Source organism: Onychomys torridus, chromosome 21 (genome assembly GCF_903995425.1).
Source record: "Onychomys torridus chromosome 21, mOncTor1.1, whole genome shotgun sequence".
NCBI lineage: Eukaryota > Metazoa > Chordata > Mammalia > Rodentia > Cricetidae > Onychomys > Onychomys torridus.
Window position 1 is genome coordinate 4325028 of NC_050463.1, and position 15070 is coordinate 4340097.

General features: G+C 40.1%; 1 protein-coding gene across 5 annotated transcripts in view; it reads right to left on the reverse strand.

Annotated features, from left to right (window-relative positions):
• Window positions 1-761: 761 nt before the first annotated feature.
• LOC118571885 (zinc finger protein 431-like) overlaps window positions 762-15070 on the reverse strand; it is a 47591-nt gene continuing 33282 nt past the window's right edge. Inside the window, exons 1-5 of one of the 5 annotated variants that reach the window (XM_036171217.1) lie at window positions 14045-14128; window positions 9647-9707; window positions 4715-4841; window positions 4472-4532; window positions 762-3881 (exon numbers count right to left, since the gene is read on the reverse strand). In XM_036171217.1, the coding sequence (XP_036027110.1) occupies window positions 2255-3881; window positions 4472-4532; window positions 4715-4841; window positions 9647-9661 (1830 nt within the window). In that variant the 5' untranslated portion in view covers window positions 9662-9707; window positions 14045-14128 and the 3' untranslated portion in view covers window positions 762-2254. Of the gene's footprint in view, window positions 3882-4471; window positions 4533-4714; window positions 4842-9646; window positions 9708-14023; window positions 14129-15070 lie in introns of those variants that run through there. The other 4 variants (XM_036171215.1, XM_036171216.1, XM_036171218.1 and 1 more) reach the window with 4 other exon arrangements.

The following is a 15070-nucleotide window of genomic DNA, read 5'->3' on the forward strand; positions in this document are numbered from 1 at the left end:
ATCTTTTTACAGGGAAAATCCTTTTCTCATGATTAAACATTTCACCCTTTTCTTTCTTTTTTTTAAAAAGTATTTATTTACTTATTATGTAAACAGTGTTCTGTCTGCATGTGTCCCTGCAGGCCAGAAGAGGGCAGCAGATCTCATTACAGATGGTTGTGAGCCACCATGTGGTTGCTGGGAATTGATCTCAGGACCTCTGGAAGAGCAGTCGGTGCTCTTAACCACTGAGCCATCTCTCCAGCCCCATTTCACCCTTTTCTATAGCGAAATTTCTTTTTATTTCTTTTCCTTCCTTCTCTATTGGGAAGATTTTCTTTTTTCTTTCTTTCCCTTTTCTCTATTGATAAAGGTCTTTGTCTCTGATTTACTTCCTGTCTCAGGAATCATTCTATCTCTAGCTTTAAAAATTGTATAGTTACCACTTTTTCTTTTGACAAGCATTTTAGCAACTATACATTTTGTTGCTCCTGAGATGGGGAGTTTAAATTCCCCATGACCCTGCAGATCTTGGAGTCCCCTTACCCTGAAGGCGCTTCCTGTTAAGATGGCCAGCTCCTCTGTCCTTCTTCAGCAGATCATTTTTCCTTCTTCAAGCCACACAACAGGGGTCAATGTCATGTTGGGCACCAATTGTCAAGGTGAGGGTGTTGGTGCCATTGAATGGATTGGACCATTGAATGAAAACTCAGAAGCATCTTAAGAATTAATCGGGTTGGGGATTTAGGTCAGTGGTAGAGCACTTGCCTAGCAAGCCAAGGCCCTGGGTTCAGTCCTCAGCTCCAAAAAAAAAAAAAAAAAAAATCAATCTAGCCTTTCACAGCTGCAGAGTGGTCCAGCCTTTCAGCACTGAAGCACTTTCCCTTCACCCAGGGCATTTTTTCCTCAATACTCACACTTTAGCTAGTTGATTTCCATATGTTCAAAACAACCTGAAAGAAGCTCCCAACAATACAATGCCAAGTGGAAATTCCTTGATTCATCAGTTTTCCCAGTTTCCTGAACCAAGTTTGCATAGGCTTGTACCCTTGGGAGACTCTCAGACAAGATTCACATAGAGGGCAACAAGAGAAACAAAATGTAACCAAAAAACACAAGATGGATTAGGGGTATGTGCCAATTGTCTGGAGTCAGGTCAGGTATAGCCCAGTGGGAATGCTGCCACAAAACTGTTTAAAAACAAAAAACAAAAAAAAGCATGCGCGCACGTACACACACACACACACACAAAACAATGATTAACAAAAAAAATATCAGGGCTCAGTGGAAATTATGGCATGCTTCCTCAGGTAAAGGTGCTTGCAGACAATATTGATGGACCTGGTTTGGTCATTAGGATCCAAATAGTAGAAAGGAAGGACTGGGTACCATAGGCTGTCATCTGATTTTAAACAACACTATGCATGTGCACTCACAAAGACAAAAATAAACTGAATCTAAAAACAAATATAAAGGGATGAGAGATGGTTTAGCAGTTTAGTACCTGGTGTGGACTGCATGGTAACCATTGCTGTTTGACCAAGTCAAACATATTGACATGGCAGATCTTTTAATTACCCAGCATCTTTACCTTTATTTTTAATAATGCCCATTATATATTATGAAGTTTCCTTATGCATCTTTGCTGTGGAAATTTTTTTTTGGGGGGGTGGGCTTCAGTGGAGGATGGGAATATATACATAGGCAGTCTCTTAAAAAAAATATTGAAAAATGCCCATCACCATGGAATCATGTAGCATGATAAATATGCCTACTCTCACACAAGAATGCCCATTCTGATTACACCAAGAATAAAGAACTTAAAGATGCACTAACTGGATACACCTGGTCACAGGGATAAGAGCACACTACAAAAGGAAACAATGGGCTCACATCCAGATAGGCATTTAGATACTTGGTGGAACTATCACTTTTTGTCTCAGGAAAAATGCTGTGATGAGGTTGATGCCTGCTTTTATCCTGGAATCATTAAGTCTGTTTACAATCTTGCTTGAGTCTAAACTAATATTCAGTTATAGCATAGAAAAGGTGTAGTCCTTTTTCAATAAAGCAGCAGCTATGCTGACTCATGCTCAGATCATGGCAGTCTCCTTCTTTTGGTGACAACTGATTCCCTCTTTGGGACCTGAACCCCTATGGAATTGGACTCCAGCAAGTATCTCTTGTAGAAAACACAGTTCAGTTTTCAGCACCTACATGGCAGCTCACATCAGCTCACATCTGAAATTACCACATTGCTTACATCCATATGGTACTATCTAGTATGAATTCTTTTGTGATTCAGAAGATAACCCTTTGTTGCAAAGGCTTTACCACATTGATTGCATTCATAGGGTTTCTCTCCACTATGAATTCTTTCATGGCTGAGAAGATATTTCTTCAGTGCAAAGGCTTTACCACATTGATTGCATTCATAAGGTTTCTCTCCAGTATGATTTCTTTCATGACCAAGAAGATTCTTCTTCTCTGCAAAGGTTTTACCACATTCATTGCATTTGTAGGGTTTTTTATCAGTATGAATTATTTCATGACTGTGAAGAGTACTTTTCTGGACAAAGGCTTTACCACATTGATTACATTCATAGGGTTTCTCTCCAGTATGAATTCTTTCATGAATTTGAAGACTATTCTTCTGCACAAAAGTTTTACCACATTGCTTACATTGATAGGGTCTCTCTCCATTATGACTTCTTCCATGACTGTGAAGACTACTCTTTGATACATAGGCTTTACCACATAGATTACACTCATAGGGTCTCTCTCCAGTATGAATTCTTTCATGAATGAGAAGATTACTCTTCTGTGCAAAGGCTTTACCACAGTGATTACATTCATAGGGTTTCTCTCCTGCATGAATTCTTTCATGGTTGATAAGATTACTCTTCCTTGAAAAGGCTTTATCACATTGATTACATTTATAGGGTTTCTCTCCAGTATGAATTCTTTCATGACTGAGAAGCATATACTTCTCTGCAAAGGCTTTACCACATTGATTACATTTATAGGGTTTCTCTCCAGTGTGACTTCTTTGATGACAGAGAAGATTCTTCTTCCGTGCAAATGCTTTACCACAGTGATTACATTCATAGGGTTTCTCTCCAGTATGACTTCTTAGATGAGTGAGAAAATGACTGTTATATGCAAAGGCTTTGCCACATTGATTACATTCATAAGATTTCTCTCCAGTATGACTTCTATTATAAATTTGAAGATTAGTGGGACATGCAAAGGATTTATCACATTGATAGTATTCATATCTTTTCTCTTTAGTTTGAATTCTATGTACTTGAGGAAGATTGTGACATTCAAAGGCTTTACAACTTTGATTAGATTCATAGGGTTTTCCTTCCAAATGAGTTCTTTGGTGTACGTTTAAAGAGCAATCAGATCTAAAGGCTTTATCACATTGCTTACATTCATAGAGAACCTCTTCATTATTGGTTGTTTGGTGTGTTTGAAGATGCTTGTAATGGCTAAAGCCTTTAGTAGATGACTCACATTTACTATTTTCTCTTCTCACATGAGTTTTTTCACATCTTTGAAGAGAACTTGAAGAACTGAGAATTTGACCACACTGATTGCATTCACAACATTTTCTTATACTGTGAGCCACACTACATGTACACAGTGAACCAGTACAGACAGATGAATTTCCATATTCCTGGTACTCATAAGGTTTTTCTCCAATGACAGTTTGTTGATGAATTCCCACTGAAGTTGAAAAGCCCACTAATTGTAAACTTTTATCACAGTCATCATGTCTTCTCATAGTAGGGACTACTACATATCTTCCAACTTTTCTGCGAAAGACAGAACTACAATGCTTCTTTGCATGTCCCTTATGCTCACATGCCTTGTATCGAGAGTGACAGATGATATACCTGGTAAAGGAAAATAAAATAAATAAATAAATAAATAAATAAATAAATAAAAATAAATAAAAAGGTTTTCACACTACAGTCACATAGTCATATGTTTTGTATGCCATAAAGATGTGGAATAGGGATTAATGTTTCCATACCACAGCAATTTCCTGGTCTCTCATAAAGTGCTCCTCTAACTAAACTATGCTAAGTCACTCACTACAAGCATATGAGGAACATTAGCTTTAATATGGAAGCTTTGCATATAAAAGATCTTGGACATATAGTAATCCCCTCATCAATGTGTATACCTTATATGATAACTGAATGGTATGATGGCAAATGGATGGACAGTTCTACAACATGCCTCTCACATGGCTATAATTGAAACTGTGACATCTATTATGGCATCATTTTCTTGTTTTCTACTTAAAGGAAAGCTGAGTAAACAGTGATCAGCTACCTGACATTGTAGCGTATGGTGTTGTGACAATTTTATAATCATCACAAAGCTATGCTTATTTACACAGTGGCTTTTCATTAAATGTTCATGGTACATTAACATTTCTTCAAATATACATATGTACCATCTTGCATGTGAAAATTACCTTCCATTTCTTCTAGAGCTCTGACAATGTTCTTCAATATTATGATCTTCCCATTTGTACCCTAAAACACAGTATGAGAAAATGTATGTGATATATTACTGGAAATTAAAACTACTATCTTGCATGAATCTTAGTACCATGCTTGATTTATTCACCAGATTCTTCCCCTTTCACATTCAAAATCACAGGAGAGCACCAATCTCTAAAAAAAGTTAAAAAGTGAAGGAAAACTCACATTCTTACCTATAGCAGTGAGATTATCACAGGTTTCCAGCATCACATCTTTGTAGAGACTCTTCTGGGAAGGATCCAGCAAAGCCCACTCTTCATGAGTGAAGTTCACATGCACATCCTCATAGGTCACTGCATCCTAAAATGTCCCATACATGTTTGTAATTGAAATGATGAGACTGACTGAATTACAAATGCACACTTCTTTGAGAATATATTTACATAAATTCTTTGTGCTCAAAACATTCTATGACATTGGTCAATAAATATCAAATGCAGTCACGAACTCATTTTAAAAGGAAACATCAAAAGAGAATGACCCTTCTATTCCAGTGCCCACAGAATAGAATACGGCAACACAGGAGAAATGCCTAGGAATATATACAGAGAGACATGCAACCTGAGTAACACTATTTAGTATACATCAGCAGAATTTTATCAAAGTTATTAACTTCAAGAAAGGATAGAAAATATAGGTGTGGTGGTGCACACCTTTAATCTCAAACTCAGGAGGCAAAGTAGATGAAACTCTGTGATTTCTAAGCCTGGTTTATGTAGAAATTTCCAGGACAGCCAAAGGTACATAGTAAGACCCTGTCTCAAACAAAAATTCCTCTATAGAGTTGAACATTAACTTCAGTTCTCTACTTGCCTATCATAACCTGGAGTGACCCCCTATTGAACTGTAAGGCTAATAATTCCCAGGAAGGAAAGCATTTTTACGAAGTTACTAACTGAGAGATCAATGAATTCTCAAGAACATTAGTAAAGTAAATGCTGATCCTAAAACAGGAAAACAAACAACCAAAGGGATGGAGTATGTGAAGATGGGTCAACAGATAAGATCACCTGTTGCTTCTGAAGAGGTCCTAGCTCAGTTCCCAACACTCTATGGATGCTAGCAACTATTCCTAACTCTGGAATAGGAATTTGCCTTCAGCAAATAACAGGAAGACAAGTGGTACATATCTGTTTGTCTGTCTATCTAGGCAAAAATTTCAGCCATTGAAAACAATTTAAAAATGTAAAAACATACACAAAGGTAGGGACAATATTACACACCTGCAATTCAGTGATTCAGGAGATGACTATTAATTTCATGAATGTATGCATTCTTGCTCTGAAAAATGACAAACCTGCCAAAGTTCAAAAGTCATGATGTGGGTCGTTAAGCACAAGAGCAAATGCTACATGTACAAAAACCAGATTCCATCCTCCAAAAATATAAACATAAAAATATCAGGCAAGAAATATGGATTAGGGAAGAAAAGTAATTCTTCTACTTTACCTTAATATTAATAATAGGAATGGAATCTCTACTGTTGATGATTGCATGCCTACATGAGAAGGAAGGAGGCTGCTCACTTTCAACAAAACAAAGGAATGTGGTGAGACTATATTCCTCCAAAAGGCTCCTCCTCCTAAGGGTTTTGTAAGTCACCAATGAAGGCTCACACCAAAGACAAATCCTCAAACTCAGCACACCATCTGGAAGGTTTTTCATTCAACCCTCAACGTTTTGACACAGGTCATGACAGGCTCACAGTCAAATCATGATGCAAAATGCATTTAGTCTGATTTCAAAGATCACCATATTATGTGATAGTTCCAATACCATTTGAATGACAACAGATTCTTCTGACACAGAAGACAATCTTTGACTATGACCTCATGTAATATCAAAAGAGGAATCATATCAACCCAAAACACAATGGCACAGAATATGCATTTCCCTTTCAAAGAATTAAGGAAAGATTAGAGCAAGGCAAGTCTGAAACCATACAGGACAAACACCAACACTTGCCACTGTGTCAGGCACCCAGGGCTTTCAAAAGCTTTATATGGCTCATTCTCTCTTCATCTTCTCATACATCTCTCTCTTCGGCTACTTCCACTTTCTACATGCAGCTATTCATGGCATGTGTCTCAAAGATTGGGTAGCTAAACATATTGTACCTCAAAATGAAACTGAGGCTTCATCTCATATCTTCATGAAAGAAAGTCTCACAGTCTCTTCACTGGGCCCCATGAATGCTAGACCCAACACTACGGCTGCAGATTATTATATTTAAAACAGGGTATCCTGTAGCCCCAGGTGAGCTTTACTGCCATTTGTAATCTAGATAGCCATGAACTTAGTATTCCTGCCTTAATTTCCAAATGCTAGGTTTATAGATATAATCCAACACTTTGGGCTTTATGGCTGGAGTTTTTAAAGTGGTGAGAGCAGGGCTTCCTCATTCAGTGACACAAAGGAAATAAGGGACACATGGGAGTTGGCCATTCTTGGCAAAGGGAAAATGAGGTGAAAGGCCCTGAGGTGATAATACACTTGACAACCTAAAGCACTGAAGCATGGTTAAAGCAGTGTCAACAGAGAACCAGGAAAAACAGTGGTCTTGGGAGGACTTGATTTTTACAAGGAACTTTATTTGTCAGGCCTTCAGTTTTGAGAATAAATAATGTGTATTGCAACATGACCTACTTTATTGTTTAGATCTCTGGCACTTCACAGATATCTAACTGGTTAAAGAGCACTGTCAGCTTTTCCAGAGGATTCAGGTTTGATTCCTTGCAACCCCATGGAGACTCAATGACCAGTAACTCCAATTCCAGAGGATTCAATGCTGTCTTCTGGCATTCTCAGACTGCACACATTTATATGGTAAATAAATATACATACAGCCAAAACATCCATATGCATACCATAAAATAATTTAAATAAAAATGAAATAAAAGATCTGACTGCTGACTTAAAATATAAATGGTTGGAGAACTAGAGATCTGGGGAATGATAGAATGAGATCACTTAGGGTCACCGCATGGCTCAGTGGTTACCAGCACTTGATGCTCCTCCAAAAGGCCTGGGTTTGTTTCCTAGAATGCACATGGTAGCTCAGGACCACTTCTAACTCCAGTTCAAGGTAATCAGCATATACAGAGGAAAAACATTCACATATAGTAAAATGATAATTAAATCCTATTAAAAAGAAAAAGATTACAGGATCTCAGGATGTAGCTCAGGTGGAAGCATACTTGTCCAGCATACATGAATCCCTGAGTTTAATTCCTATTTTATGAAGGGGACAAGGATAGTGTGATGCTTAAAAAGAAGATGTCCCCTAAAGGGAGAGGCACTATAAGGAGGTTGGCACTGTTGGACTGGTGTGGCATTGTTGGAGGAAGTGTGTCACTGTGGAGGTGTGCTTTGAGGTCTCATATATGTTCAAGATACCACTGAGTGTCTCAGGCCACTTCCTGTTTCCTGCAAGATGTAGGACTCTCAGCTACTTTTCATCACAATGTCTGCCCGCATGCTGCTATGTCCCACCATGATAATAACAGAATAAACCTCTGACCTGTGAGTGAGCCACCCCAATTGAATGTTCTCTTTATAAGGCTTATCATAGTCATGGTGTCTCTTCACAGCAATAGAAATCCTAACTAAGACAGATTGGGATGTCTGTCATCCCAGCACTTGAGAATGGAGGTGGAAAGATCTGAAGTTCAAGGTCATTCGTGGGTAAACAGAGAGCTTTTGGACAATCTGTGCTATGAGGCCCTGCCTCAAGAAACAAGAACACAAAAAGAATCACACAAGAATATCCCAAGAGAAAGAAAAGCAAAGCATTTGGGATTCATATCACAAGAGTTATGAAAGGCCACAAGTCTGGAATAGGTATTAATTTCCTTCATAGTCAAAAGAACTCCCATCTGGGGCTTGGGAACTGACCTCTGTCTTCAGGAAACTCCATATGCACATTAACAGCTTAGCCATTTTTCCAGGCTCTGTAAACTTTAACTACAATGGAGCTTCCCTGTCTGGGTGTTATTACCAGCACAACACATATACACACATAGCTTAGAGTAAGAAGACTTTCAGAATGCCCCAGCAATGGCTGTACCTAATGGAATCAGGAATTTACTGGCCACAAGCAAGAGTCCACAGTCCTTCCTTGTCAAGTTATATCCATGTCATTCCCTATATAAATATGTATGGCTCTGAATATAAAATATTGAGTATTAGGCTAATAACTGCAGCCTGCAGAACAGAGCTCTCACTAAATTAAGCCTTTAGTGAGAGGTCTTTATCACATAGGCATGGAAATCTGACACCACTGAGACATTCCAGGTCCACAGGTGTCTTTGTTAGAATTTTATTGCTGTGAGATACCACAACCATGTCAACTCTTATAAAGAAAAACATTTCATTGGAACTGCCTTACAGTTCACAGGTTTAGTCCATTATCATCATGGCAAGAAGCATGCTGGTTCAAAAATCCAAAGTTCAAAGTCTCTTCTGAGATTCATGTATTCTCTTAACTGTAATCTCCTGTAAAACCAAAATCAAAAAGCAAATCACATAGTTCCAACATACAATGGCACAGCATATATGCTACCATCCCAAAATTGAGGAAAGCGGCATACTAAGGAAACAGTGGACCAATGCACCCTGACACATGCCTGGCCCCAGCAGCTTTCCTTACAAATGGAGGGAGATTCCATAAACCCTTTCTTCTACCCTTGATTCTAAAGCCAGAACCACGTGTCTGAAGCTTGTATTGTGCTTGACTACTGCTTACATTTAGTGTTGGGCCCTGTGTGGAAAGGGAGGGGAGGGGGAGGGCCCTCCCATGGCCATCTAAGCTGAATGCACACGAAGTGGAGGGAAATAGGTTCTCCTGGTGAACATTCCCTCCACTTTGTGCCTGCTCTAAGCAGTTCCAGGGAAAGAGAAGAGTTCTCTTGGGCTGAGTCATAAGGAAAACAAAATTCCACTACTTTCTCTTTCATATTTTGTCTCTTTTTCAACCAGTGATCTGAAAAACCCACCCTTCTCTTTGAAAAAAGTAAACAGGTTGGCCCCATCTGTCTAAGAGCAATGGTGCTCGTTTAATGAAAGAAAACAAACAAGTTAACTTTGGATCAAGATCTCATACTCACAGCATACCACGACATGGTTGAGGCTACCCTCTTGTGTGATGACACAGGTGATTGTCCATGACTGTCAAGAGATGAAAGATGAAATCAAGTACATGGGAGCTGTAGCAGTTCCATTAACTGAAAAAATATGGACCCACATCAGGTACCACAGCACAGAGAAACCGATTAATCTGATATAGGGTCTCAGGTGGAGAAAAGGAAAGTACTCCACCATAGACATGGACAGTCACTATGCTTTTTTGTCAGGCATGTCCACACTATGATCAGCAGAGAAAGAGAGCTTCTCACCAATAGGAAAAAGGACATTAAAATACCTTGGCCCTCCTAGAGGCTATTTGGCTTCTCCTACAAATTGCTGTACTCCACTGCTGGGCTTCTGACCTGGCAGCCCACCAAACCAGAGGGCCCATGGATATTCTGCCTAAAACCAGTGGGACCTACTGATATTCTAGAACCATAGGGCTTACTGATAATCTGGCTAAAACCAGGGAAGCCAAATGATATTCTAATGGCATACCATGACCCTGAAACTTCATGATTAAAAGGAAAACAAAAAACAAAAAAACAAAACAAAATAGACAGTTTGAAACCACAGGATGATAGAGGACACCCAAGGGAAGATTCATTCTCCCCAAAACAACTGACTGGACTGTTGGTAACTAACCTTCACCAGACTACTCATGTGGCGTTCACAAAACTTTCAGAGTTGAAGCAGACCAAGGTCTCATATACCTAGGCTAGTGTACCCTAGCAAAGGATATCTCAGCCAGATGCCAGGTTTGTGCTCAAGTGAATTCAAAACAGAGAGCCCTTACCCAGAAAAGCATCCAAATGACAGAGCAAGAACCCCAAGAAGTCTGGGGAAAAAATGACTTCACCAAGATCTGCCCTGCCCAGGGAGAATAACAGTACTTGCTAGTTTTCACAGTTACAACTTCCTGGTCAGTAAATGTGTTTCCTAACCAGACTAAAACAAATCAAGTGGGAACTAAAATAACTCAAGTGGAAAAAGCTCCTCCAGGAACTGGTCATACGATTTGGGCTCCACCTAGCAATGGGGTCCAACAATGGCTTAGCTTTTATAGCCTAAAATCTCTCAATTAATAGCCACAGCTTTACATATAGATTGAAAACATCATTGTACATACAGACTGTGAAAGTCAGAAGGTCCTGGACAGACATTGTGCAGACACTAAGAGACCATGAACACCACCCCAGACTACTATACCCAGCAAAACTTCCAATCACCATAGTTGAAAAAAATGAGATATTCCATGACAAAACCAGATTTAAACAATATCTACCACAAATCTAGCCCTACAGAAAGTACTAGAAGGAAAACTCCAACCCAAGGAAGTTAGCTGCACCCACAAAAACACAGGTAATAGATAACCTTACACCAGCAAATCCCAAAGAAGAGAAACATACACACACACACACACACACACACACACACACACACACATACACCTACAACAACAAAAAACAAAAATAACAAGAATTATCAGCCACTGTCATTAATATTTCTTAATATCAATGGACTCAATTTACCTATAAAAAGACACAGGCTAACAGAATTGGTATGAAAATAGGATCCATCCTTCTGCTATGTACAAGAAACATACCTCAACTTCAAAGACAAACATTACCTCAGAGTAAAGGAGTGGGAAAATTTTTCAATCAAATGGACCTAAGAAACAAACAGGTGTAGCTATCCTAATATTTAACCTAATAGACTTCAAACTTAAATTAATCAAAAGAGATAGAGAGGGGGAGAAATAGGTGGTATGAACATGAGGGCATGGTGATGGTTGACCTGGAGGAGGGATGGAGAGAGAGAGAGAGAGAGAGAGCAATGAGTTATCTTCATAGAGGGAGCAATTATGATATTATGGAGAAACCTGGTGCTAGGAAAATTCCTACGAATCTACAAGGATGACCCCAGCTAAGACTCCCAGTAATAGTAGAGTGGACCTGAACTATCCTTACTCTGTAATCGGATTGCTGACTATGTTAATTGTCATCATAGAACCTTCATCCAGTAACTAAGTAGATACTAAGACCCACAGCCAAGCACTGGGCTGAGCCTCTGGAATGCAGTTAAATAGAGGGAGGAGGGATTATATGAGCCTGAGGGGTCAAGATCATAAAGGGGAAACCCACAGAGCCTGATGCTGTGAGCAAACATGAACCATGACAGGAACACAACCTAAGAAGAAAGAGCTCTAAAGTAAAGGAGTGAAAGATATTAAGGGTGACAAAGAATGAGAGAGAGAAAGAGGGAAAGAGAATGCCAGGCAGTGGTGGCACACGCCTCTAATCCCAGCATTCATTCTACAGAGCTAGTCCAGGACAGGCTCCAAAGCTACAGAGAAACCCTGTCTCCAAAAGAGAGAGAGAGAGAGAGAGAGAGAGAGAGAGAGAGAGAGAGAGAGAGAGATAGATACAGAAAGGAAAGGAAAAGGGAAAGACAGAAAAGGCAAAAATTATTTTCTCCAAATAAGGAGGGCCAAATCCTCTCATTGGATTAGTCTTCCTTAATAAAAACTTCCCTGCCCCATCTCCAAAAATATTAAACAATTCAAGGCCTCTAAATCTAGGTTTATGTCCATATCTTTTCTCTGTGTTCTTCGAATTATCCCTTGTTTCCCTCCCTACCCAATTCTCTTAGAGAACATGGGAAACCTTGGATCAGGTCTGGTGGAAGCAGTGATGGCAGCCAGTCTCCTGGTGTGCTGAAGTGTGACTGCTGTAGATGATGGCATTGGAAGCTGCATTTCTAACTGAGTAGGTGTACAAGACTACAAAAGTTTTAAAATTTATTTAACTTTCATATTTTTTTTTCATTTTTCCCGACAGAGTTTCTCTGTGTAGCCCTGGCAGGTCTGGAACTCACACTATAGACCAGGCTGGCCTCTGCTTCCCAAGCTCTGGGTTTAAAAGCATGCAACACCACCACTGATTTAACTATTTTAACAAATTAAACCCTGAAGTCTTCAGTCCAGCAAACATGGATAGTCACAAATCTGTCTGATCACAGCCCAGACCAGACTCAATTGGGAGAAAATGGGGCCAAGCAACATTTTGTGAGGAGAAGGTGAAAGACCCGGATGACAACAATTGGCTTCAACAGTTATAATCAGTTGGTGAAATTTATGGATGGACTCAACTGTCTCTAGTTGGGGTCATGGAATTCTTTCCTCTGTTCCTTGTCTGTGTGGGCCTACATGCCTAGGCCATAGGAATCATCTCCTCCTATATTCATGCAAATCTAATTAAAGAGCCTTTTTAAGAAAAGGGTATATAACAGCACACCTTTAACCTAGGAGAGGTGTGGACCCCACTGGGGACTGTGCCTGATGGAGGATGGGCTTCCTTCACAGGGAGCTGGACTAACCTTGAATAGAAAGCAACCATGTGACTATTATGTCAAAAATATTATGATAATACAGAATTTGAGCTATGGATACAGCAAAATTCCAATTAAAAACTCTAACAATGTTGTGCTACAAACAACAGAAATGTCATGAGAAAAGGTCATAATGAATGAAAAATGATCACCACATGATTGAATAAATGGTACACACTGTGACACCATCTGACTTCTAACTTTGAATGCAATAAAGACTGTAATAAAGACTGTACTGAACTGGGCAGTGGTGGCAGCACAGGCCTTTAAACGAAGCACTTGGGAGTTCAAGAGGCCAGCCTGGTCTACAGAGTGAATTCCAGGACAGCCAGGGCTACACAGCGAAACCCTATGTCAGAAATAAATAAATAAAATAGAATAAAAAACTGTGCTGTCTGGAAAAGAATAAAGAGATAAACAGATCATGAGTGCAAACTTAGAAATAAAAACACAATAAATATAGAGTCAAATGTGACAGGAGGCCAGGAAACCCAGGAAGGATGATGGCCTTACTGACATATGAGAATGGACCACCCTGGCATCTACAAGCAAATGGGTTTATGGCACAGACTTTACGCCCTGCACTGAATTAACTGCAGACGGATGCTACACTTGAATGTTCCGGGCCAAGCGCAGAACTTCAAGAAGATACAAGTGTGGCCAGGGTTCTGAGAGTTAGCAAATCTGCCTTCCCTGACCACAGGAAAAAAACAACGCATGCGCGTGTTCTGCATGGTGAGGAGGATGGTTCCACACAAAAGCTCACACGCCCCCATGCTCTGTGCAGGTGCAAACCGCAGCGATAAATCGCTGAGAGGTCCCGCTTCTGCCTGGGAGCTGCAGGGACCTCAGGGGACCAAAGGGAATCACTCCGGACACCGCGACCGGACGCCATTTCCGCAGCCCCGGGAGGACGCCACACCGGCTCCCGCGGCTCCTCCCCGTGGGGTTGGCCGCCCCTCACTCACCATGGTGGATTTCTAGCTCACCCGTTCTCCTCAACACTCCAGGCAGCGGATTAAGGAACTCCCGAATCTACCTCAGCAGCGGTACCCGACCAAGCCCCGTGGAGGAAGTGCCCTCCCCATTCTGACGGGCAGTCCATCTGGAGGTCCTGATTGGCTACTGAGGCCTGAGTGATCTAAAGAGCTCCCTTAGGGACAGTGCTGTGAAGTGAGGGAGCCAATGATTGGCAGCCCTGGCTTCCAGGCCCTGGCACAAAGTGGCCCCAGACCTGCAGAGATTGACACTGATGCAGAACTTGGGGCTGGACTGCAAAGTCTTCCCTGAACTATTCCTGCACTCAGTAGGACTCTTTTCTGGGGCATTAGTGAGGTTCTGCAAAGAAACAGAGAAAGGACAAAGGAAACCTTGAACTTTAAAGGCTAGCAATATCTCAGATGAGTTGTGGGAAAACGTGTTATATTTTCAGTTTTGTAAAAACAAAGTTTAATTTATGAAATTATTGACTAACATGCACACTCTTAAACTATTAATTCTGTTTAAAAGGCCAATCAATGTAAATACAGGATTTAGAGAAGTAAACCCTATGGGATCCGAGTAAGCTTTTTACTTAATCACTCCATATTTACTATAGAGCCTCAATATGCTGATGGATAAATTATACATATTTTACAACCTACAAGCCATATAAGTCTACAGATTTGTTTTCCTCTCAATTTGGCATCATTAGTGAAAATAAGTAAACCAAACTAAGAATAATTATTTTTACATCATGCTTCTATTGTTTCATTTTCTTTATCAGGGTTTCACTCTGCAGCCATGACTAGAAAGGAACTCACTATGCAGACCAGGCTAGCCTAAAAATCATAAAGATCAGTTTGCCTCTGATGCAGAGTGCTAAAATTAAAGGCCTGCACCACCCTACCTGACTTCTATTAATTCTGCACATTACTAATGAAATAAACAGAAGCTAGGTGGGGTACACAATTGTACTATGAACTGAGGACACTGTTGCAGGGAGACCACTGTGAGATTTAGGCAAGCATGGGTTA